General features: G+C 34.8%; 2 protein-coding genes across 2 annotated transcripts; one reads left to right on the top strand and one right to left on the bottom strand.

The window, feature by feature from the left end:
* Positions 1–6,078: 6,078 nt before the first annotated feature.
* On the bottom strand, positions 6,079–12,748 carry LOC132615418 (transcription elongation factor SPT4 homolog 2-like). The gene is made up of 5 exons (XM_060330026.1): positions 12,511–12,748; positions 9,748–9,839; positions 9,584–9,639; positions 7,073–7,134; positions 6,079–6,512 (listed from the first exon to the last, which is right to left on the bottom strand). The coding sequence occupies exons 1-5, from the start codon at positions 12,598–12,600 to the stop codon at positions 6,462–6,464; spliced, it is 351 nt and encodes a 116-aa protein (XP_060186009.1). The 5' UTR covers positions 12,601–12,748; the 3' UTR covers positions 6,079–6,461.
* A 4,108-nt stretch (positions 12,749–16,856) lies between these two features.
* Positions 16,857–19,137, top strand: LOC132614124 (homoserine kinase-like). Its single transcript, XM_060328491.1, has 2 exons — positions 16,857–17,325; positions 17,989–19,137. Exons 1-2 carry the CDS (start codon positions 16,971–16,973, stop codon positions 18,747–18,749), a joined length of 1,116 nt encoding a protein of 371 aa, XP_060184474.1. The 5' UTR covers positions 16,857–16,970; the 3' UTR covers positions 18,750–19,137.
* The last annotated feature ends 5,383 nt before the right edge of the window (positions 19,138–24,520 follow it).

Genomic DNA, 24,520 nt, shown 5'->3' with positions numbered 1-24,520 from the left:
TATATATATATATATATATATATATATTAGTATTTATTAGTATATTGTAGGTATATTTACATATGTTATACAACTTTATAATTAAAGTTTAAATATTTACTGACTAACAGGCTAATAGCAAGTCAGCAATACAGAATAGTGCTTTTCGTATACATATATATGTATAACTTAATATACTTATATATATGTATAACTTAATATATATACTATATATATGTATATATATGTACTATATACTATATATACTTATATATAGGTATAACTTAATATATATACTATATATACTTATATACTATATATACTTAATATATATACTATATATATTTATATACTATATATACTTATATATATGTATAACTTAATATATATACTATATATACTTATATACTATATATATTTATATACTATATATACTTACTATATATATTTATATGCTATATATACTTATATAATATATATATATATATATATATATATATATATATTATAAGTATATTCTTAGTATATTTTAGGTATATTCCTAACTTAATAAAAAGTAAAAATATGAACTCAAGTAAATAGAAGAAAGCTCAATGAGCCATATATTTTATTCATTCTTGGATAACATTTATTTGCAAGTTGTATTTTTTTTTTAACTTGAAAATAATACATGAGTTGTACAAAAATAGTAGAATAATAAAATCACCAATTTTGAACCATTTCGTTAATTTCCCCCGCATCATATTCGGTCATGGAAATATCTTCAAAGTCTTCCATTTGGTCCGGTCCACTAGCTATCAAATCTTCAATTTCTTCCTCTTCGCCTTCCTCCACTTGTAAGTTTTGATTGCGTCGCTCCGATACTTGCAAGCTAAAGCCGGATAATGAATGTCTATGGTCTCCAATTTTCTGTCTTCCTTGGCTAAATGCGCTTTCCGAAGCCACGGTTGATACTTGAGCCGTAAGGATATCTCGAGTCATTCTTGAAAGTACCGGATAGTTTGCCTTGTACTTCTTCCACCATGCTAAGACGTCCAAATCATTTTGTTGGTTGATATCCACATTTGGCTGCATCAAATAAAAGTTATATTCATCAAATTTTGCAGTAGAAGAAGAAGTTGGCTGTGAATGTAAAACTTTTAAACCCGACAAGCCCTTTTTGCTACTCTGAGAAGTAGTAGGGCGTGGAGCAACGGGTGTAGCACGTTCTTCCAAACTAGAATAATGAGTAAAAACTCTTCTAAACTCATCATCAATAGCGAGATCGGCTTCAGCTAAAGATGGTTGAACTCCCTCTTCAATTTATAAAAATGTATAAATTTGACTAACCAAATTTTTAGTAAAAGACTGTTTTAAACAAGGATTTAAAAGGGAACCCAATATAAATAAAGTTGGGATGGGAAAAAAATACTTCTTAAATTTGATTGTCATTTCAAAAATATCCACTTGATAATCGGGTTTATATTTATACTCCTGTAAAACTCTAGCTATTTCCGCTAAGTAGACTAAAATTCCGGTTACCGTGGGATAGAATTGTCTAGAAAAAGCAATAGTTGCATTATAAAAAATTTCTAAGAGGTCAACACATTCTTTAACATCTTCCCAATGCGCATAATTTAACCAATCATCACTATCAGTATTATATTTGTTGTGAACTTGTTGTATGGGAATCCTATACTCATATGCTTGTTGTAGCATAATGTAAGTGTAGTTCCACCTAGTCTCAATTTCTACTTGAATTTTCTTAGGTCTAAGGTTATTTTCCACACAAGCATTCTTAAAATCTTTAATTCTTCCCCTATTAGCATTACAAAAAAGAAACGCAACCGCATCTCTAACTTTTTGAACAGAATCATCAAAATGCGCAAGACTATCTTTAACAATTAAATTTAAAATGTGACAACTACATCTTACATGAAAAATATTTCTTAGCGGAGGGTTTAGTTCTCTTTTTATAAGACCTATCGCCTTTGTATTATTAGAAGCATTATCTAAAGCAATACAAAGTGTTTTTCTATAAATGTTAAAAAATCTCATAATAGTAGACATTGAATCGGCTAAAAATTTTCCATCGTGACGACCTTTTTCTTCGTCATATAAAAAAGCTATAATTCTTTTTTGCATAACCCAGTTGTCATTAACCCAATGACATGTAATAGAAAAAAAATCTAAATGGTTAATACTAAGACCCAAATCAGCGGTAAGACAAACATTACAATTTAAAGAATTAAATACATGGCGCAAATAAAATCTATATTTTTTAAACAAATCTATAACATCGGCTCTACAAGTACTTCTAGGAATACCCTCAAATAACGGATTATAACAACGTTGAATGTAAGTAACAAACCCCAAACCCGAGGGAAAGGAAAATGGTAAACAATCATAAGCTACCATTTTAGCTAGTTCTACGCGTTCTTTTTTCTTGTCATACTTAAAATTTCTACCGGTTCGTGGGTCTGTCATCATTTGAATCCCCCCGACATTTGAACCTGTTTGCTCTCCCCAAATATCCATATGTTTGGTTCTCATATGAGCATTTAGTGTACCCGTTCCACCATCCTTACCAGTTCCTTGCTTAAAACTAAATACTTGTCTACATATGTTACATGTAGCTGATTGGTTTTCTCTATTCTTAGTCATAAATTTTCAAACTTTAGCTGTTGGCTTACGAGTTCTAGGCGGTTTGTCTTGTGTATGTGATTGTGCAGGACATGTATCTCCTATGGAATTTTCGGGGGGTTGTGTTTCATCATCATCATCTAAGTCTTCATCAAAAGTGTCGGTAAAATGTTGTTGCATTGTCTCATGACCTAAAAGTGGATTATTTCCACCAACATCAATACCTAAATTAGGTGTTTCTTCCACAAATGTTTCCTCATTAAGCGCACCCCTAACAATACGACTACTACTACCGGCACCACGTCTTAATCTCTTTGACATTATTAAATAAAATTAATTTAAATCACAATCAAATAAATCACAAGAAAATAAGTTACAATAAATTAAATTGCTAGAATTAAATTGCGTAAATTAAATTGCGAAAAATAAATTGCTAGAATTAAATTGCGAAAAATAAAGATAGAGTTGGAACGAAGGTACCAAATTGCCGGATTAATTTCCAACAAAGTGAAGGCGGCTAGAATTGCAAATCCACCAAAGCTACTTCGGATTGTTGCAAAATCACCAACTCCACCAACAATATTATAATTGCAAAATTAATAATTGAAAGTTGAAACTATAATAAGACTTTGTGGCTAATTATTGCAAAGTAACTATAATTGAGAGATTGCGAGAAAGATGAAGAAGAGTGAATTGATGTGAATTAAAATGAAAATGAAGAAGGGTTTATATAGGGGTGGGGATGGGTTAAAGTGTTAAAAAAAAAAAAATTGGGGCTAAAAATTAAAAAACTGTCCGTTTGGCAACGGCCATTTTTGCAAATGGACCGTTGCCAACGGTCCATTAACGGACACTGCGGCCCAACGGCTCTTTCCTTTTTTTTTTTTTTTTTTTTTTTTAATTTTCATCGGTTAAACCGGTTTTACCGGTTCCGGTTTCCAAAATATCGAAACCGGACCGGTAAACTATTACACGGTTAACCGGAACCGGTTAAACCGGTTCCGGTTCCGGTTCCGGTTTAGCCGGTCCGGTTACCGGTTAAAACCTGTTAACCCATTAACCGGTTCCGGTTCCGGTTTAGCCGGTCCGGTTACCGATTAAAACCGGTTAACCCGAACCGGTTAACAGGTTTAATCTCAGGTGCTAAAATTGTGGCACGTGAACACGCGGTCTCTCCGTAACACTAAATATTTTATGTATATATTTTCTAAAATTAATATAATACTATCTGCTGGAATATATGTTACAAAAAGAGCTCAATGGTGCACTTGGTTGAAGGTTGAGTTATTTATTTAGAGATCAAGTCCCACTTAATACATTATTTTTCTCTTTTTTTTTTTTTTTTTTTTTAGTGACTCATGTTCCAGCAATCTTATATTCGCCTGTGGTTGGGATGATAAAATATCAAACGTACTCAAGTTTGACAAAATAATTTAATGATAGCGTAAAACGCTACCAAGCTTGGATGGGTGAAGTAGCAAACCTACTAGTTTATGTGCCAAAAATACAACCATACCAAATTCAATTCTATAGAGTTTGGATCCTTAAGTATAAAACCTACAAATTTAGGTCGGCTATATAAATGATGTGAGTCTGGAAAGATCAAACATATACCCCCTTACCAGGTTTTCCTCTTTAATATTTCATCCGTCTCAATTTATGTGACACTTTTAATTTTTTGAGAGTTTATTTGACTAAACTATAAAGTTAAATTAAATTAGATTAACTAACATTTTAACATCAAAATTTAATATATTTGAAAACTACATGAGAAGGCACTATAAAATGCAAGTTTTCTCATATTAATTTGGTGAATAAATACAATTTAAAATGTTAATCAAAGTTCATGCAGTTTGAATGTCGGGAATTAAAAAGTGACACATAAATTGAGACAAAGGGAGTAATTTAATAACGGTGATGATATGTTCGAACTCTATTACTTCATTTATAACGGCCAAATTTAAATCGTTTTGCATAGTACAAATTAACGTGAAGCTGGATCTTTCCCTTTTATTAATACTCCAATATGTCTCAATCTATGTGGTACACTTTTCTTTTTAGTGTATAAAAAAAGAATGATGCATTTCTATATTTAGAAATAATTTAACTTAAAGCTTCCCCTTTTTATCCTTAATGAAATAATTTACAGTCACGCAAATATAGGTCTTGTTTTAAACCACAAGTTTAAAAAATTTACTTTTCTTTCTTACTTTCCGTGTTTAGTCAAACTATATATCATATAAATTGGGACCGAGTGAGTATTTGCACTCACGTTATAAGATGGAAGTAAGGGACCTGTCGAATACTGCTGCATGTCCTCATTGACCCCTCCACTCCCCAAAAAGACAAACAAATTGTGTTCATAGAATATTTCTTTGAGACTTTAGTGACCTAATTTAATTTGTTGCATTTAAGCTATTTACTAGTTTGATAGTGATGCACATCTTATTGGTTTGTCATTGTCTTGAGTCTTGACCTAAATTATCTTTCCTATTTTGCTAGATAACATTTGCCCCTTGAAGAAGTTTAAAGTTCACATGATGACAGAGTGCAATAAATTCAGAATTTTAGATGACAAAGTACTACAGTACCCTACCAAGTTTGGTTGGTAAAGTATCAACTTTAAAAAGTAGCTAAATAAGAAAGTACTACCCTACCATGTGCTGGTGAAATATCAAACATTCGACCATCTATATGAAAGGATAGTTTTGTTGAATCAAAAGAAGAAAGATACTTTGATCGTGTAGATCTTTTATTTTTAACGCAATTCTTCTTCTTTTATGAAATTTCTATTTAATGACACATCTACTTCGTTGACAGAGTGATATTTTCCTCTTATAGAAACCAACATCTCACTTTCAAAAGAGAATTTAGGTGACAAAATACAGCCCCAGGAGACATGGATTGTGAACTGTCAAACTTCAGCCCTACTAAGTTTTGACGGTATTGTATGAGACATGGATTGTGAACTGTCAAACCTACAACTTCAGCCCTACTAAGTTTGGACGGCATTGTATCAACTCTATAATTTTAGATGAAAAAAGCACCAATCTTATAATATCTAGATGTTAACTGCACAAGAAGAATATATAGTGCAAATATTGACCTTAGGTTTATATAACAGAGAACAAATAGACAGAATTCAATGGGAGATATAACAGGGAACAAATAGACAGAACACAATCTTCCAAATTAAAAAATCAAGAAATGAACAAAAAGAGAAAAAAAAACTTGGGAGGCATAAAACTAAATCAAGAATTCAAGCACAACCATCTGTCCAAAAAAAAAAAAAGGTGACTCTTTTCATCTGTCCAAGCTTTGGACAGAGTTACCCGGTACCTGTGCTGGTAAGAGGTAGCACGATACCTAATAGAATTAGTCGAGATGCGCACGAGTTGTTCCGGACACAATGGTTATAAAGAAAAGTAAAGGAATGCAAGATCAAACATGCCTATCATATGCCATATAGGTTGATGGTACTACTAACAAAGCATATAAGGTGCAGCCAACAAATAGTGTTCACAGTTGGCTGGGAAAATGATTAACACAACCCTTTCTACTACAAACACATCACCTTAAAGATTAATACGAGAAAAGACCACAATATGATAGGTGACATGAACACTAGTACACCGGAGTTCACCAAAGCAGATGACTAAGAGACACAGAGACATGAAATATGTTCAGCTTCCAGATTAGGGGGGGTTAATGATAATTTCAGTAATTTGTTGTCTTAATTACATAACATTTGTCCCGGCTTCCTAAAGACACCCTAAATTTACTTTAGATGCTGCAATATGCGACTACTTCCCATGTCAAAACCCAAAATGTGCTGATGTTATCACTGCTGGTCTGTCTGATCAATGGCGTTTTGGAGGAGCATAAGGGATATGTTCATCTTCACAAAGATTCTGCAGGAAAAAAAGAGTAAATAACAAGCGAAATAAATGCACAATTCAAATTAAGATGTGTAGACTAGCTAATTAAACATTACAGAATGAGCAATATGCGACCTTTAAATGAAAATCTCTTCCACAAAGCTAAGTTAATTAGAATTTGGCACTTATATCATTAGCAAACTCTAATATGCTTTGACAAAGACAGAGATCCGTCTCTCCAACAGTAAATATAACTTTTTGCAACAACTCTTAGGAATTATCACATGTCAGACAAGGTAAAAGCGAAACAGGAAAAGAGATATTGAGATTCGACAAGTCCAAGTAAGCCAACACAAAGAGGGATTATCCTCACCAACCTAAAAGAAATTTCAAATAAGAAAGGCCTAAGCTGACCAAATATTTGACCCATCAAGGAATAGCTAATACAATATAATACAAGACATGAACGAAGAGACTATTGCAAGTAAAAGAATATATTGGCATGGCTTGCTAGATAAAAAAAATTGCAATTTTACAGCCATCTGATGAAAGACAGAAGGACTTTGGAGTAGCAAACATCTGGGATCACTTACCTGCAAATCTTCCGGAAGTGCCTCAGACACTGCAAGTGTGTAACAACCAGGGACATACCGTGCTGCAAATGTTTAAAAAAGAAAAGAGAAGAGAGAATCTGGGTCAACAATTTGTCCAGTTATGCAATAGCGAAGAAAACAATATTTTGTATAAAGATGAAAGGATTTTTACCAACATACAATATTCAGACAGAAAACATTAGAAAACAAACAGTCACTAGCAAAAGAGCAAAGAACACAAATATCGAAGTGTACTTTTTTCAATTAAATTTTCCGACTTTCTTCCCTTCAGTGGAGATTCCCATTGAATGGACTAGAAAAGGTCAATCCTCAGATTTTTATCATTTGAACTTTCACTTACCCATGAAATTTGCAAAATCTGATGCTTCAATTTTTTTGCAAAAACTTGAGTCTTAAGTACTCATTAGTTTTCTAGAATTACCTCAGCATGTCTGGAGGTTTCTAAAACCACCTAAGGTGGTCCAGACCCTTCACTTTGTTCATGCATTGCAAATGGCTGGGAGAATAGAATATTTAAGATATCAAACAAGAATAGGTAAAATAAGTTTTCAGCCTCTCGTTCTCCAAATTGTAACACCTTATTCCTTCATCTATATAGCATGCGTACACTTTTCATCACTCTGAGCCATGGACATATGAAGCATCTACCAAGTACAGGTTAACACCTTATTCCTTCATCTAAACAGGATATCCTACTCTTGAAAGGACAACATGGAGGATAGTATACAACTCACTACATCTCATTATCAACCAATCAGGTTGCTAATCCTGACTATGAAACCTACCAGTGCTCTTCAGAAGCCAAAAAAGGTGAAACACCTTGGTAAAAAAGTTGGAATGCTGACTGGTATTGACTATCTTAAGAGGAGTTCCTTAGATTGAAAAAGCTACTTATGTATACTAGAGACATATGGACACAAATCTGCTGATTTATTTGGATAATGAGACCTTTCCTGATACTCCTTATTTTATGCACTTCCCCCTCCAATTGTAATCTCCTAGCCGATCTCCAAGCAAATCTGCTATGAACTTAAGGGCATAATATCATCAAATATTTGCATTTTGGAAGTCTTAAGTTGTTCTACCGATTCAGGGCATATACTTGCATTGAAAATCTTTCTTGTCAAATCAAGACCGCTGTCTTTTCAACATAGCCTCACTGGAGTTCTTAATAGTGATGCACTAAGGAGTACTCCGGACTCGAGACTGTTAGCCTTACTAGGAACACATGTTACTTAACGATGAACTCAAAACCAATTGGAAAGAAACAAAGGAACATTACAGGGGTAAAAGGCATATAGGCGGAGAAACTACCTAGATAAGTTTCAAAGAAAAAAGATTGTAAAAGAGGAAGTCTCTTTGAAGTTTCTCGTCACGAATGTATTCTCACTTAGGAAAAGTTACATACAAGAAGGGCCTCTGAGAAGCGCTTCCCCACATAACAAGACCAAATTCAATAAATTGAGATGAATCTATTGATTTAAGTTAAAAACAGCACAAAATCCCCGTTAGCATCTTGAACCCACTACCTAAATTATGTCTACCATGGTCCCTTTCACAAAATCTCCAATCATTTTGCCGGAAAAAAAAGGTATAGAAGGAATGTGAACTAAAAATTCAGCCCTTTAACGTTCAAGCACCATGCTTCTGGCTATTAAGGCAAAATGCAGAAGTAGCAAAAGAAACAACCCTCAAACATTCCCGCTTAGCCTCAATTTACTAGTTTCTACCATCAGCGCCTACATAATTTCCAAACGTTTGCAGCAAAGCTATATCTAAAAGGAATTGGAAATCAAAACTTTGCCTTTTAAGCTCAGACTACTCTGCTGGTAAGTAGCTCAGAGCACTATGCTGGTAATACGAAATGCACACATGAACAAATCTAACAAAATCCTCAAGAAGCAAAGAAACAGCAACATATTGCAAAAAGTGCAGCATCTCTCTTTTTCTTTAATGTGCTAGCATCTCGTAGGTCAACATGCTTTATTTAGCCAGTGAGGAAGCGTTTATCCTTTGAGGATACACGAAAGTTAGAGCTACCCAAATATTGATCAAATAAATTTAAAAATGCATATTAAGGAATTTCCAGAATTTATATCATCAAATGCCTGAAAACTTCCATAGGAAATCTGTGCGTTTTTGGAGAATTCCTAAATAAAAATGATATGTACACCCACACCCTCATAGAAAGCTTACAAGTAAGCCTACTCATAAAGGTTAATAAACCGTTGATACAGGAGTTCATGTGCATGCTAATAGCAGTAAACAATTCTAGGCACGAGAACCTTTTATCCCCAAGGCATAACAACTTCTACTCATTTCATATTTCGAGACTAAAGGGAGAAAGATATCTCATAATCACTACTAATACTATGTAGCACCTTAAATTATGCCAAGAACACTATAAAGAACTTATATACGCAACCTCAAGCATGTAAAATATAAGTAAACAAATTCTGCCAAAACGAATTTAAGAAAGGTTGTACATACCAATTCGAAGCCACCGGGCAGCCCAGCTCCTAGTTGGATCCATGACAGAGATCAAGCTGTGACATTATAGCTTCAAAATTACTAACTCAAAGAAGCACCTAGGCCCAATAGAAAAGAAAAAAGATAGAAAACTTTTGTGTATAAGAAACTAAAAATCACCATACCCAGTAAAATTAGGAGTAGTGCAGTCCACCACACGCTCGTGATCTTCATCCATCTTGAAGAAGGGACAGTTCTCGCAGCCTGATTCCCTAAACTGCAATTTACCAGATATTCCCCCATCAAAAACATAAATCCATCACAAGTAAAACCTCATTTACTCTTTTTTATCCTTAAAAATGTTAAAGACTCTGCCTTTCGAGGGAAAGGCACCGCTTATTCCACAACTACAATAACCTAACTATAATGAACCCGAATTCATTATTCCTTAAATGTGATGGAATTGATGCAAATGATACATACAGCCGAGCCAAACACTGAAACATACGTTAATTGAAGTAAAAAGGGTTGAAAGAACAAAAAAGATTGATGGGTATTGAAGAAATCGGAGGGAAAAAGCATAGCCTATTCCAAACCCGGATACAAAAATATACACATAATCAAATTATAATGAACCTGAATGTGTTAGTCCTTAATACAACTGATAGCCGACTTCAGAATGAAACACAGTTAATTGATTACTAATCAATGAATTATAACGTTGAATAAGGGTTCACTGAACTCCAATTTACTAGTTAATCGCCATCAAAACATAAACCCCACTACAATGATCCACTAAGCTCCAATTTACTAGTTAATCGCCCATAAAAACATAAACCCCACGACAAACACTGATTTACTATTTTTCCCTCTTTAAAATGTCGAAAACTCCGCTTTTTGAGAGAAAAACATAGCCTATTCCAAACCCACATACAATATAAAAATAATCCACCTATAATGAACCCGAATTAGTTAGTCCTTAAATGTGATGGAATTGATACAAATGATTCATATAGCCGACCCCGTAAAACATTGAAAGAACAAAAACAAATTCATGGGTATTGAAATCGAAAAATGGTGTATGAAAAAGGGTTTAAACTTTAAACTAATCACCCATCAAAAACATAAACACCATTACCAGTATATCCAACTAAAAAACCTAATTCATTCTTTTTTCCCTTGAAAATGTAAAAGACTCCGCCTTTTAAGGGAAAAACACAGTCTATCCCAAGCCCGGATACAAGCACATGAAGAGAATCTAACTACAATGAACCCGAAAAAGTTAGTCACTAAATGTGGTGGAATTGATACAAATGATTCATACAACCGATCCAACACTATACTTTAATTGCTGAGGAAAAGGTTGAAAGAGCAAAAATTAATTGATGGGTATTGAAGAATTGAAAAAGAGTGTATGAAAAAAAGGGTTTAAGCTAATCACCTATCGAAAACATAAACACCCGTTAACAGTATATCCAACCAAAAGCCTAATTTACTCTCTTTTTTCACTTAAAAATGTTAAAGACGACTCCTTTTGAGTGAAAAACACAGCCTATTCCAAAAACCGGATACAAATATATACAAATAATCTAACTATGAACCCGAATGCGTCAGTCCTTCATACAAATGAATCATATAGCCGACATCAGACAGAAACACAGTTTAATTGATGACATAAAAAGTTGAAAGAGCGAAAACAAATTGATGGGTATTGAAGAAATCAAAAACGGGTGTATGAAAAAAAGGATGTAAATTAAACCTGGTCATAAGTTTTCACTTTAAAAATGTTAAAGACTCCACATCTTTATGGAAAGGCATAGCCTATTCCAAAACCCGCATACAAAAATATACAAATAATCTAACTATAATGAACCCGAATGTGTCAGTCCTTAATATAAATGATTCATACAGCCAACCCAACATTGTAATATCGTTAATTAATGAAATAAAAAGTTGAAAGAAGAAAAACTAATTGATGGGTATTGAAGAAATCTCAAAAGGGTGTCTGAAAAAACAAAAATATAAAAATAATCAAACTATAATGAACCCTAAATTGGTTATTCCTTAAAATGTGATGGAATTGATACAAATGATTCACATAGCCGACCCCATAAAACGTTGAAAGAACAAAAACACATTGATGGTTATTGAAAAAGTCAAAAGGGTGTATGTATGAAAAAAAGGGTTTAAACATAAACCCCATTACCAGTATATCCAACAAAAAAGCCTAACTTACTCTCTTTTGTTCCCTTAAAAAAATGTTAAAGGCTCCTCCTTTTGAGTAAAAAACACAGTCTATCCCAAAACCGGATACAAAAATATGAAAACAATCTAACTACAATACAACGAGGGGCGGAGCCAGCAAGGGTCAAGGGGGTCATCCGCCAAAAAATTACACTGTATATACAAGGTGAAAATTATTTTTTATATATACATAGTAAATATTGAAACCCTTTGGCTTCTTTATTTCTCTACTTTTTTATATTTTTGAACCCCTTGGTTAAAATTCTGACTCCGCCACTGAATACAACAACAAGAACATACGCAGCGTAATCCCACAAGTGAGGTCTGGGAGGATAGGATGTACGCAAACCTTACTTCTACCTTTGTAGGGGTAGAGGGTCTATTGCAAACATACCCTCGGCTCAAAAGAAATGTAACCGATGCAGGAATGTAGGAAAGAAAATGAGACAACTAAATAGCAAATGTACAAAACAAACGTAGTAACGGATATCAATACACATTAGCAAAAAAATACGCGACTAAAGGTAGGACGACACTCGGATACCAACAAACCTTCTACACTAATACTCGACCTCTATAAGTTTAGATCATGTATGATTCGTACAGCCTACCCAACATTGAGATATAGTTAATTGATGAAACAAAACGTTGAAAGAACAAAAACAAATTGATGGGTATTGAAGAAACTTCAAAAGGGATTTAACCTGGTCATATGTTTTGACAAGACGGCAACGAAGACAAGCCCTTAGTTCATGTCCAAAACTGGTCGGAATTTGTGCTGGTTGGCTTCCCATTCTTCACTTTCTTTGCAGTATAATTTTGGCAACTTTGGTTTTCTCTTTGAGAGTTTACTGGAATTTGATTAACCTGCTTTCCAGTCTTTGGCTATTTGGGGAATAATAATCCCACCAACATAATTTATAGTACTACATGGTTTAGTCCATGTTTAGGGTGGATTTAGTTTTTCCCTTATTAATTTGAAAATGATTTTCTATTGAGTGTTTAAAATTGAAAAATAGGAATACAGTATATCCGATTAGTAACATGTAAGTTACAAAGTATTCGATTTTGGATAACAAATTACAAGATATTAGATATATTTTTTCTCGTATAATTTAAATTATATTTCTGTTATTGGGTATTTAATCTTAGTGGGCTCAGTTTTTTAGTCTTATGTTGATTGATTTCTGGGTAGTTGGCAGAATTGCCCTTCTTTTGGGGTGATCTTTAAATTTTGCCCCTTATATTTGAAATTTTTAAATTTTGCCCTTCGGCTAAATCTCATGGGTTCCAGGTTTGAATCCCCACACAGTCAAAATTTTAGAAAAAATTCACAAGGCAGAATTTAAATTTCGCTATGCCGCCACCGGCATACACTTGTGAAGGAATTACCAAAGTTATGCCGGACTCGGCATACTTATGCCTTATGGGCAGACTTGGTATAAGTATGTCGGGTCCGGCATAACTTTGGTAATTCCTTCACAAGTTTATGCCGGGTCCGGCATAAAAGTTTGCTCATTAAAAGTATGCCCTCACCGGCATAAACTTGTTAAGGAATTACCAAACTTATGTCGGACCCGGCATACTTATGCCTTATGGGCAGACTTGGCATAAGTATGTCGGGTCCAGCATAACTTTGGTAATTCCTTCACAAGTTTATGCCGAGCCCGGTATAAAAGTTTGCCTATTAAAGGTATGCCCCCACCGGCATAAACTTGTTAAGGAATTACCAAAGTTATGCCGGACCCGACATACTTATGCCAAGTCTACCCATAAGGCATGAGTATGTCGGGTCCGGCATAAATTTGGTAATTCCTTAACAAGTATATGTCGGGTCCGACATACACGCGACCCAAACCATGCCTTGCAATTTTTTTTTTTAATTTTTGCTTGAGTGGGGGTTCAAACTCAGAACCTTATAATTTCTGCGTGAATGCTCAGAGTTGCAATGCGAAGGGCAAAAATTAAAGACCAGCAATATGAGGGACATAATTTAAAGATCGCAAATATGAGGGGCAAAATTTAAAGACCACCCCAAAAGAAGGGCAATCCGCGCAAAAAAATGTTGATTTCTTCCCACTTGTGATTTAAATTATATGTTTTGTCTTTGCTTAACATTGTTTTATACTATGGTAAAAATAGTGAGATTAATCTCTTTCTTGTCGTCTTTCACGTTTTCTTGATTCACCACCTTTTAAACAGTAAAAATGTCTAGAGAATTTTGGTCATAGTCCAACCACAGTATCGTGTTCTAACTTTTACTAGTGATTTTTACATGAAGTTTTTGTTTTAAAAATATATCGAAAATTAACCCGAAGCGTACCGATACCGAAGAAAAAGCGAGATTATGGGACGGTTTCGAAAAGTCTAATTTTGGTTATACTATATAAAATAACCGAAAATAAGGTATGGTATAAATTTTATAAAATAACTGCAAGAACTGTACCATTGACACCCCTAAGTATAAATACTATCATACTTAAGTATAAATACTATCGGACTTCTCTGTAATAGTCATTCACTATAACAGTCAAGTTTTCTTTGGAACCGATTTTATGCAATGTTATATTACATGTTTTTTATAATAGCATATTCGTTATAGTAATTCAGACAAACAACATTGTTATAGGGAAATTTGACCGTACGTATCTGAATATTAAAATATTGTATTAAGATTTAAATATTAATAATTTAGTCTATTTGTTTCTCAACATTTAAAAAAACGCTTATATCTAGCTCTCAAATCATGCATGGAGAATTCTGGAGAGAATAATCAAAGAAATGCATAGAACTATATTCAGAAATATTTGTAAATAATTTTTTTATTGTTCATATCTTTTTTTGTTTATGATTGCATTTTATTGTTTCGTAACTTTGAAAATTCGTTGCAAATAAAATATCACGAAAAAGAGATTTTTATTAATTAATAATTTTATGGACAATTATATATATTATTCTTCTTTCTAAGATTCTTTGTTAGTGAAGACCAGAAGCAACGTCTTTCTCAATCTTAGCATGATGCAGACTTCCTTATGATATAGAGCCTGTTTGGATTGGCTTATAAGCTGCTTATAAGCTGTTTTTAATTTTTTTAAGTGTTTGACTAGCCAGGTTAAAGTCATTTTGTGCTTAAAATAAGCTCAAAAAAATAATTGGGCCCATTTGACTTACCTTATCTAAAGCAGTTTATAAGCTAAAAACAGCTTATAAGCCCCAAAAAATAAGTTAGAGCCCGTTTGGATTGGCTTATAAGTTAGCTTATAAGCTGTTTTCAGCTTTTTTGAGTGTTTGGCTGGCCAGCTTAAAGTCATTTTATGTTTAAAATAAGCTCAAAAAAATAATTGGACTTATTTGACTTAGTTTATCTAAAGCAGCTTATAAACTGAAAACAGCTTATAAGCCAAAAAAAATAAGTTGGACTACCCCAACTTATTTTTTTCAGCTTATAAGTTGCAAACAGCTTTAAGCTGTAAGCCAATCCAAACGGGCTCTTAGACTACTCAAACTTATTTTTTTTAGCTTATAAGCTGTTTAGACATAAGCCCATCCAAACAGGCTCATAGTTGATCATCAAAAACGTTGGTCAGCACTTCGTCGTTGACTTTCAGGAAAAACTTCATTTACCACAACTTTTTTTGAAGAATTGTATGTAGTTGACGTTGGGTCTCTACGTTTGTGAATGCCTTCGCAAGGGCCGCCCCATGGGCCAAGCAGATAAAGCAACTGCTTTGGGCCCCAATTTTTTCACGGCCCCTAATTTTGGTAATAGCATACTTATATAGGTTAAAAAAAGAGTAGGTTAATTTTTGTTTGTTTTAAGAAAGGGCAAAGGTGTAAATATAATCCTTAACTTTGCGATTTAGAGCAGATACACCCTTCGTTATAAAAGTAGTGTATATATACCCCTGCCGTTACAAAATGATGCAAATATACCCTTTTCGCTGACGGGATTTTAAAAAAAAAAATCATTTAGGTTATTTTTAATTAAAAAAATGTCACGTGCCTTTAAAAAAAGTCTACTATTTTTTTTTTGAGTAGACATATTTTTTAAAGCCACATGATAATTTTTTTCCGGTGTCTCGGGTCTGGTTCGTTTAAAAAAATATTTTCGTAACTTTAAAAAAATAAGGATATCCATTTTTTAAAATGAACTAGACCCGAACGACCAAAAAAAAATTACTATGTGGCTTTAGAAAAATATATCTACTAAAAAATGGGTAGACTTTTTGTAAAGTCACGTGGCAGGTAGACTTTTTGTAAAGTCACGTGACATTTTTTTAATTAAAAAATAACCTAAATGATTTAAAAAAAAATCCATCAGCGAAAATGGTATATTTACACCATTTTGTAACGACAGGGATATATTTACACCATTTTATAAAGACAGAGGTATATATATACCACTTTTATAACGAGGAATATACCTGCTCCAAATCGTAAAGTTAAGGATACATTTACACCTTTGCCCTTTAAGAAATATTGGGTGCTTTAAGCTCTACTGCCTACAATGTCACCTTAGTTAGGATGTGTTTTATCCTTAATGTAAATTTTTCCGATGCGAGTTTATAATTATTTACTTTTTCTGAAATTCTTTTTACTTTATTTAAAAATCAGATTTGACCTTGAAAATAAAACTAAACCCCTATTTTCACTTTCTGCACCCTTTTTCACTTTAAGTACATTCAAATAATTAAAAATATTCTTTTACAAAAACAATAATCAAATACAACTCCCATCTTCAAATTCCATTTTCAAAAATTCCAAACCTACTAATCAAACTCAAATGCAAGTATCAGATTTTAGTAAACTCAAATTCTACATTAACTTTATTTCTTTTGAGCTGAGGATCTATTAAAAATAGCCTCTTCTACCCCATAAATATTGAGGTATACATCATATTCTCTTCAGATCCACTTACAGAATTACACTGAATATATTATTTATTAAAAATAATAATTTAAAATTACAAAAAATTAAAATAAATTAAAATTTAATATTTTAATCCATATCTAGCTAGGATTAATAATTAAATTATTATAAATAAAAATACTACTTGAAGTGCATATATGGCAGTATAACCCAGAATCTTGAATCTACAATAAAGCTAAAACCTCTGTTTTTTGCATTTTGTTTTCTTCTGAAATCCTCAAAAACTCTCACATCAATGGCTATAACCTTTCAATCTCCCATTAAACTCAACTTCAACAATCCCATCTCAAATCCAATCCCTAAAACCCGTTTTTCAATCGGGTTCAATCTCCAATCAGTCTCTTCTAAAACCCAAACCCATTTAACAATACCCGAACCCGAACCCGTTTTTACATCCGTCAAATCATTCGCCCCAGCAACCGTAGCCAATCTCGGGCCGGGTTTCGATTTCCTCGGCTGCGCCGTTGATGGACTCGGAGATTTCATCACTCTTCGGGTCGACCCGGATGTCAAACCGGGTCAAGTCTCGATTTCGGGCATCTCTGGCGATGGAAATAAGCTTAGCAAAGACCCTTTATCCAACTGTGCAGGTAAAAGTGTCGGACTGGTATGGGCTGAATTTGGACGGGTTAAAATGGGCTGAGTTAATAAATGAGCGCGTTATAACTCAGCCCGCCAATTATTGTTAAGTTTTAATTGCTTTATTTGTTATTTTATACTCTCTCTGTCTCATTTTAAGTGTGTTAATTTGACTGTACACAAAATAAAATGATACTTTTGAATTTTGTGGTTCTAAATTAAAGATGTATTTAATGTATTAAAATGTTTTTTGAATCTTGTTGTTTTAAGCTTGTTACATAAGATTTTGAATTGTCAACTTACTAAATATAGAAGGAGAAATTCTTTTTGGGACAGACAAAAAAGGAGAGCAAGACACTTAAATTGGGATGGATGGAGTAAAATTTTAGTACTCTCCATTCACTTTTACTTGTCCAGTATACTAAAAATGGATACTTAGCATATTAAGACAAGACAATTTGAACGGAGGGAGTAGCTTATAAAATTATTATTTTTCTTTATTATGGCTATATATATATATATATATATAACATATCAAACAATTTTTGAGAAGATCATAAGTCAATTTGGGCATATATCAGTCTAACTTTTGTTGGGCTGAAATGGGTTTAGCTGCGTGGGCGGGTTGGTCGGGTTATATTTTCATGGCCTAATTTTTCCACCTGTATGTGCAGGTATTGCTGCTATTTCTGTTATGAAAATGCTTAATATACATTCTGTTGGCCTTTCAATGAATGTTGAAAAAGGGTTGCCTTTAGGTAGTGGATTAGGATCTAGTGCAGCCAGTGCTGCTGCGGCAGCTGTGGCTGTTAACGAGCTTTTTGGCCGGAAATTGGAAGTTTCCGATCTTGTTACTGCAGGTTTAGAATCGGAAATGAAGGTTTCCGGCTATCATGCTGATAATATAGCACCTTCGATAATGGGGGGTTTTGTGTTGATCAGAAGTTATGATCCATTGGAATTGATACCACTAACATTCCCGTATGATAAAGATTTGTTTTTTGTGCTTGTGAACCCGGAATTCGAGGCCCCAACGAAGAAAATGAGGGCGGCATTGCCATTAGAGGTGACAATGTCGCATCATATATGGAATTCTAGTCAGGCGGGCGCGTTGGTTGCGGCTATATTGACCGGGGATGCGAGGGGTCTAGGTAAGGCGTTGTCGTCGGATAAGATTGTGGAGCCGAGGAGGGGCCCGTTGATACCGGGGATGGAGGCAGTGAAGAAGACGGCGTTAAAGGCGGGGGCTTTTGGGTGTACGATAAGTGGAGCGGGACCTACTTTGGTGGCGGTGACGGATAGTGAGGAGAAGGGGAGAGAGATTGGGGAGAAAATGGTGGAGGCGTTTATGAAGGAAGGGAACTTAAAGGCGAAAGCTATGGTGAAGAAGCTTGATCGTGTTGGGGCCCGGCTTGTTAGTAGCAATCCGAGATGATCAATTAATCATGAATCAACTATGCCTTAGTTCCAGTCTCTTTTGGTGTTCGGTTGTATGTACCCTTTATATCTTTTCACTGTGAAGTCATCATGCTATGTGAGATGATATTTAGGAATTTTTATGCAATTAGTTAGCAATGTATCATATATTGGTCATTGAGAAATCAGCTAATTGTCTTATCGGGAACTGTTTCTCTACCTCTTCCTAGGTAGGGTAAGGTCTGCATCTTCTCAGCTAATTACTGAGCAAATAAAATAGTTGAAGCTGCCATTTTGACAAAGGCTTGCTTGTTAATTGATAGGCATTCTTGATTTGTCTTTCTGGGAAATAGTTTGTTCAATATCTATATTGCAATATGTTGAATGTCACCTGCACTTTTGGATTATTTTGCATGGACTTGGCTATTCTTCCTTCATATTTGGGCTTTTACACCAGTTAGTGTGCTTTCTTTACAAAAGTTCATGTGATCTTGCAATATTGTTCGTGTCACGAAGGAGTGATCTTTCATGGCTTATTACTTAGTATGTTATTTAGTTTCTTGATTCTTCAACTTGCTGATTGTAGCTGTCAGAACCAATGCTATGTTGTAGTAATTATTATTTATTAGGCGCCGCGTTGCAGAGTTATGTAGTAAATCTGCAGCAGGTCAACAAACTTATTTGTATCTTTTCCAGCTTTCCACCTGTAAAACACCAACTATTGTTATACCAAATTTTACCATTTCCTGACACTGTTTTGTATTTGGTCTAATGTAACGAGGACTACTTTTTTGTTTCTTCATCTTTTCTGGTCCTATGATCTCATAGTTCTTAACCCTTCTTAACAAGATCTGCATTCTGCAAGGTTAGCAATTTGATTTTAAGAATAAGAAACATTGCTTAAATTCTCTCCATTATAAGTTCTTCCTAAATCAAGCGTGATTGTACATGTTCAGCTTTTCTCTTCCTGATTTGTTCTGAAATAACTTCTCTCCTGCTTTAGATATGTCTTCTACTTATATATATGTGGTCGGATCAGAGTACCCATTTCGCCAAATTTGACAGACAAGCCTTAAACAACTATGAAGGGGAAGCGCAGTGCGTGAAGCATCCGGGGTCCAGAGAAGGGCCTTACCTCAAGCGGGGCTCGAATTCGTGACCTATATATAGATCACACGGAAACAACTCTACTGTTGCTCTAAGACTTCCCTTCAAGCTGTAAATCAAAAGAATAAAAGAGAAATAGACTGAAGGAGATTCAAACCTTTATACAGTTACACAATTAGAAGGCTTCACACTTGTTTCTTTTACTTTTACTCAATTAACACTGGTCTGCTGCCACAATAGCAAAGACCTATTGGTATGTGTTTACACTAAACCAATGAATGCATGAGATGTGCAATCAAATAAACTTGGTATCGATTAACTATAGTTGATAAATATGTACCCTCAATTCAATTTGTCTTAAGTAAAGTTAATTAATGGTACGGTTTAAACACCGGGTACGAGTAAGTTTTCTCCGCTACTGTGCTGAACAAGAAGGAGCGTTCGAGTATTTACGGAATCTATGTCCCGTAGATCTTCATTAATCTCACGTGGAAACAACCAACGGAGGCTGAAATTAAGGGCCTTAATCAGGTTTGCAGCTACATTTAATGAGGGAAGGCCAATGGTCTTCAAGTGTTGCTGTTGATCATAAAAAATCACGCTTGGTAAATCCCTAACCAAATTAATGCAAAGGAAAGATCTCTTTTGCCACACCACAATATTCCAACAAAGTCCACAACAAAAAGTAACTTTAATCATCCGTGAATAATTTTTCAAGGGTGTGAAGTGAGTACTTTTACCTGCTTCGATTGTTTCTTATTATAATAGTTATGTTTCGTGACGAGAATAAACAAAAAAACGAGATTAAAGTGGGAAAAATAGGCGATTTAAATCTTTATTCTTCTGATTTTCTCGTCTTCTTTCTTACCCATTCCAATACCTAACAAAACAATTGGGAAATTCGCATGGGCTCGACAAAATAGAAAATAGGGTAAAGAGTTGAATTTGCTTCTAAACTATGTGAAATGAAACGAATTTGCCCTCTGTTAATAGCTGGGGTCAAATAAGTCCTCACCGTTACTAGTTGGGGTCACATTTGCCCCTGAACTATGCAAAATGGAATAAATTTGCCTTTGTAGTTAAACGGTGGGAGCTTAGCACCTGGTGATGCCTCGTGTCATGCAATTAAGAATTAATTCTTAAACGAAGGTTAAATTTGAACCTTTTGCATAGTTCAGGGCAAAGTTGACCCTTTCGCATAGCTCGAGGGAAAATTTGACCCTTCTCTCTAACTTTTGAGTTTTATATTTTATTTGTTTGTTCTTCTCTTTTTCCGCCACTACCTCTACCACAAATTACCCTTTCTTTCTCGTTTCTGCTTGTCTCTCCCGCCACCATTGTCATCATCACCTCCACCACCAGCATCTTCTCTTCCCCTTTCCTTCCTCTTTCTCTCTCCCTGTCACCACACCACAACCTACACAGCTAGGAGGGAGTGCGCTAAACGACTTGAACATGCAATATATAATACGATTTTAATGTAGGTGTATAGTCGCATAGGGGTCAAAGAAGGGAGAAAGGGTGATCGATGGTATAGATAGTGGCAGAGAGATGGAGAAAAGATTTAGGTTTGTTAATCATCAGTACCAATTTCAGCTCTACTCAACACTTCATCCAGTGGCGGATGTAGTAAGGGCCAAGGGGGTTCATCCCGAAAGTGGCAGATGTAGTGTAAGGGCCAAGAGGGTTCATCCCGAACCCCCTTTAGCGAAAAATTACACTGTATATAAAAAAAATTTATTTTTTATGTATATATAGTAGATGTTGAACCCCCTCGACTTCTTCGTTTGTCTACTTCTTTACATTTTTGAACCCTCTTATTTAAAATTTTGGCTCCGCCACTGACTTCATCATTGTGTTTGTTTATTTGTTTTGCTTTTTTTTTGGTCATTTACCAACTATATTGGTATAGAGGAATAGTAGAAAAGACTCAATTGCTGCTATAGAAAAGGACATTTAGGAAATTGGACGCTTCTCTTTACTACTCTTCTTATTCTCTCCCTCATGTTCTTGATTTTCTCAACCATAAGTTTACCTTCATGTCAATTATTTGGCTCAAGGTGATGGAGGAACCTTGTGGACAACATCCATGATAATTAATTCTATTTTACACTACTTGCTCTAACTAAAGCTGACACTTCATCCATAAGTTTACCTTTATGTCAATTGTTTGGCTCTGAGTATATATCACCTGTTTTATAGAGTTAATAATCCGGGACCTTGGCCCAATATGGATGTACAAAACTATGGCCTTGGCTAAGTAGGTGCTAACACTCTCGGGCCTTGGCCCACTATAAATGCACAGAACTATGGCCTTGGCCAAGTAAATGCGTCAGTACGTGGCCTTGTCCACGTATACGTATGCATAAGACTGTGCCCTTGGGTAAAGATGCAGGTGTTCAACATTTCATAATATATATTGAAACTGAAAAATCATATTGTAATGCATAACACTAGAAAACTAGTCAAAATTGAATTGAGACATGTATTTCTGAACTGATTATGGAGTGTAAACATATTGAGTTTTCATTGCTGAGACTCATCTAATATAAAGGAGCTGAAAGTCATACTATAATACATTATGCTGAAATACTGAATTATACTGAATAGAACTAGGTTGAGACATGTATTCACAAATTGATTATTGGACCTGAAGCCTTGGTTGTTTTCTAAGCATACTGAGACTTCTGGGTATGAATTACGAGTCTATTGGATTACGTTTAGAGTTCATATCATTCGGAATGAAAGTCATAGACGAATTACGAAACTAGAGAATAGAGGTTCTGCAACTATTCATGGAACTAAGATATAACTGTAATTTTGAGGCAAATCGTAATAGCCAATGAATTGTGTTGCAGGGAGAATCATCAACGTTCCCAAACATAGAGAGTTAGCCTCACATACTTTAATTCTAGCCTTTGAGCGTAATACAACATTCGTCACCCCTTTCAACTTTAATCTATAGCAATACAAGTCAAAGGGATTTCATATTAGCAATAATATCCATGCTTTGGTCATCTATGTATTTTGTCAAACACTTGGTGGGCATAAAGCTTCACACCTTCATTAATGGTGTTTTCTTTATCCAATTCCCATTCTATTATTTAGCTGATTAGAAAATATCAATTAGGTGTAACTAACATCATTCTTCGTCACCCATAAGATTACAACAATCTTAAGTCAATAATCCAAAGCCCTAGCATAGTTCATAAGTTGCTCTTTATCAAACCCATTTACTATTCTCCCAAAAACTCATCAATTCACAACTATAAGTGATTAGAGAGTAGAAGTATTACCTTTTTGAAGTTCTATCTCCTTGAATTCGAATGTTAGGGTTTTCACGTCCAACGATAACGTTCCAATCACAACTCTATGGATTAGAAAGGTTTACTCAAGTTAGAAAAGGATTAGAGATTTGAAATCAACCTAGAATCATTGGAGAACTCACCTTGGAGGGTTCTTGAAGCTTGGGACTTGTTATCTCTTGCCTTAGGATGATTTTTTGTGATTAGGGGTGTTAGGGAACTAAACCCCAAGCTTAAATATAAGAGAATACGCGAAAATTTGACTTTTTGATCCGAAACCCAACCATTTTTCGCGATGGGCCAGCGATGCATGGCCATTTCAGGACCCCTTGTAGGTCCCTGGTTAGAGAGGGTGTTTTTGGGTGATTGGCCGGCAATGCGGACGCATCGCACGCGCCCTCACGCACAACCCGTGTCAGTTCTGCACAGTGTCCAGTAAAATGGGTATAACTTGTACAGAGCTCCGTTCGGGCTCCCTAATATACCGCTGGAAATTTATTTCAAAGGAATACAACTTTCATGTGTTAGGTTTTCTCAAATTCCCAACGGATTATCATGAAATTAGGCTGGAAGGCAGACCTGCCGTAAACTTAGCCGATTCTTTCGAATCTTGAGCACCTTACTACTAGCCATCTTGCGATGATCATATCTCCTTGCTTAGATCTCCGATTGACTTGATCCTTATATGCCCGGAAAGGTACAATTTTCATCAAGAGACCTTTTCCAAATTCCTAACTAATTAAGGGGTTATGGCAGCCCGAAGTAGGTCCGTTAACCATTTTCGAAAAACATTCAAACCTTTGAATTTTCCACTAAAACTCTAACGATACGAGTCAAACCTTAATTCTGTGATATGGGGCGTAACAACTTAAATTCTGTAACTCGACTTATATCTCAAAATATGAGGATAAATCAATTTTGGTAAAGCTTCTGTCCAGCTTGACCGCTACACTTAAGAAATCACTTTGGGTCCATCTGTCTTTCAGATTCTTAGTGGGAAACACAATTCCTTTTTCGCTCAATCGCCTATCAATTTTAACATTTTTTTTTGCGGATGTGGAAAAAAAGTCATAATTTAGTATCAAGTTTAAATGAGTTGGTTATGACTTGTTTTGTTACTTGATTCATCGGCCTTAGTGATTCAACGGTGACTGTAAGGGTGTCGTTCAACTGATAAAAGTTACTTTAGGGATAATAAGTTAATGTTCCCCAACAGCTCACAGCGACATAATCATAACTGTCATCTATTTTTTTTTTTTTTAAATTCTGTTTCTGATGATTGAACACCATTATGAGTACATTTAGGTGCCGTTTGGCCATAAATACCAAAAATGAATTCACATTTTTTGGAATTTTTGAAGTTGGAGTTGGAGTTGTG

This window comes from Lycium barbarum, chromosome 10 (assembly GCF_019175385.1).
Source record: "Lycium barbarum isolate Lr01 chromosome 10, ASM1917538v2, whole genome shotgun sequence".
NCBI lineage: Eukaryota > Viridiplantae > Streptophyta > Magnoliopsida > Solanales > Solanaceae > Lycium > Lycium barbarum.
This window is presented reverse-complemented; position numbering and strand designations above follow the sequence as displayed.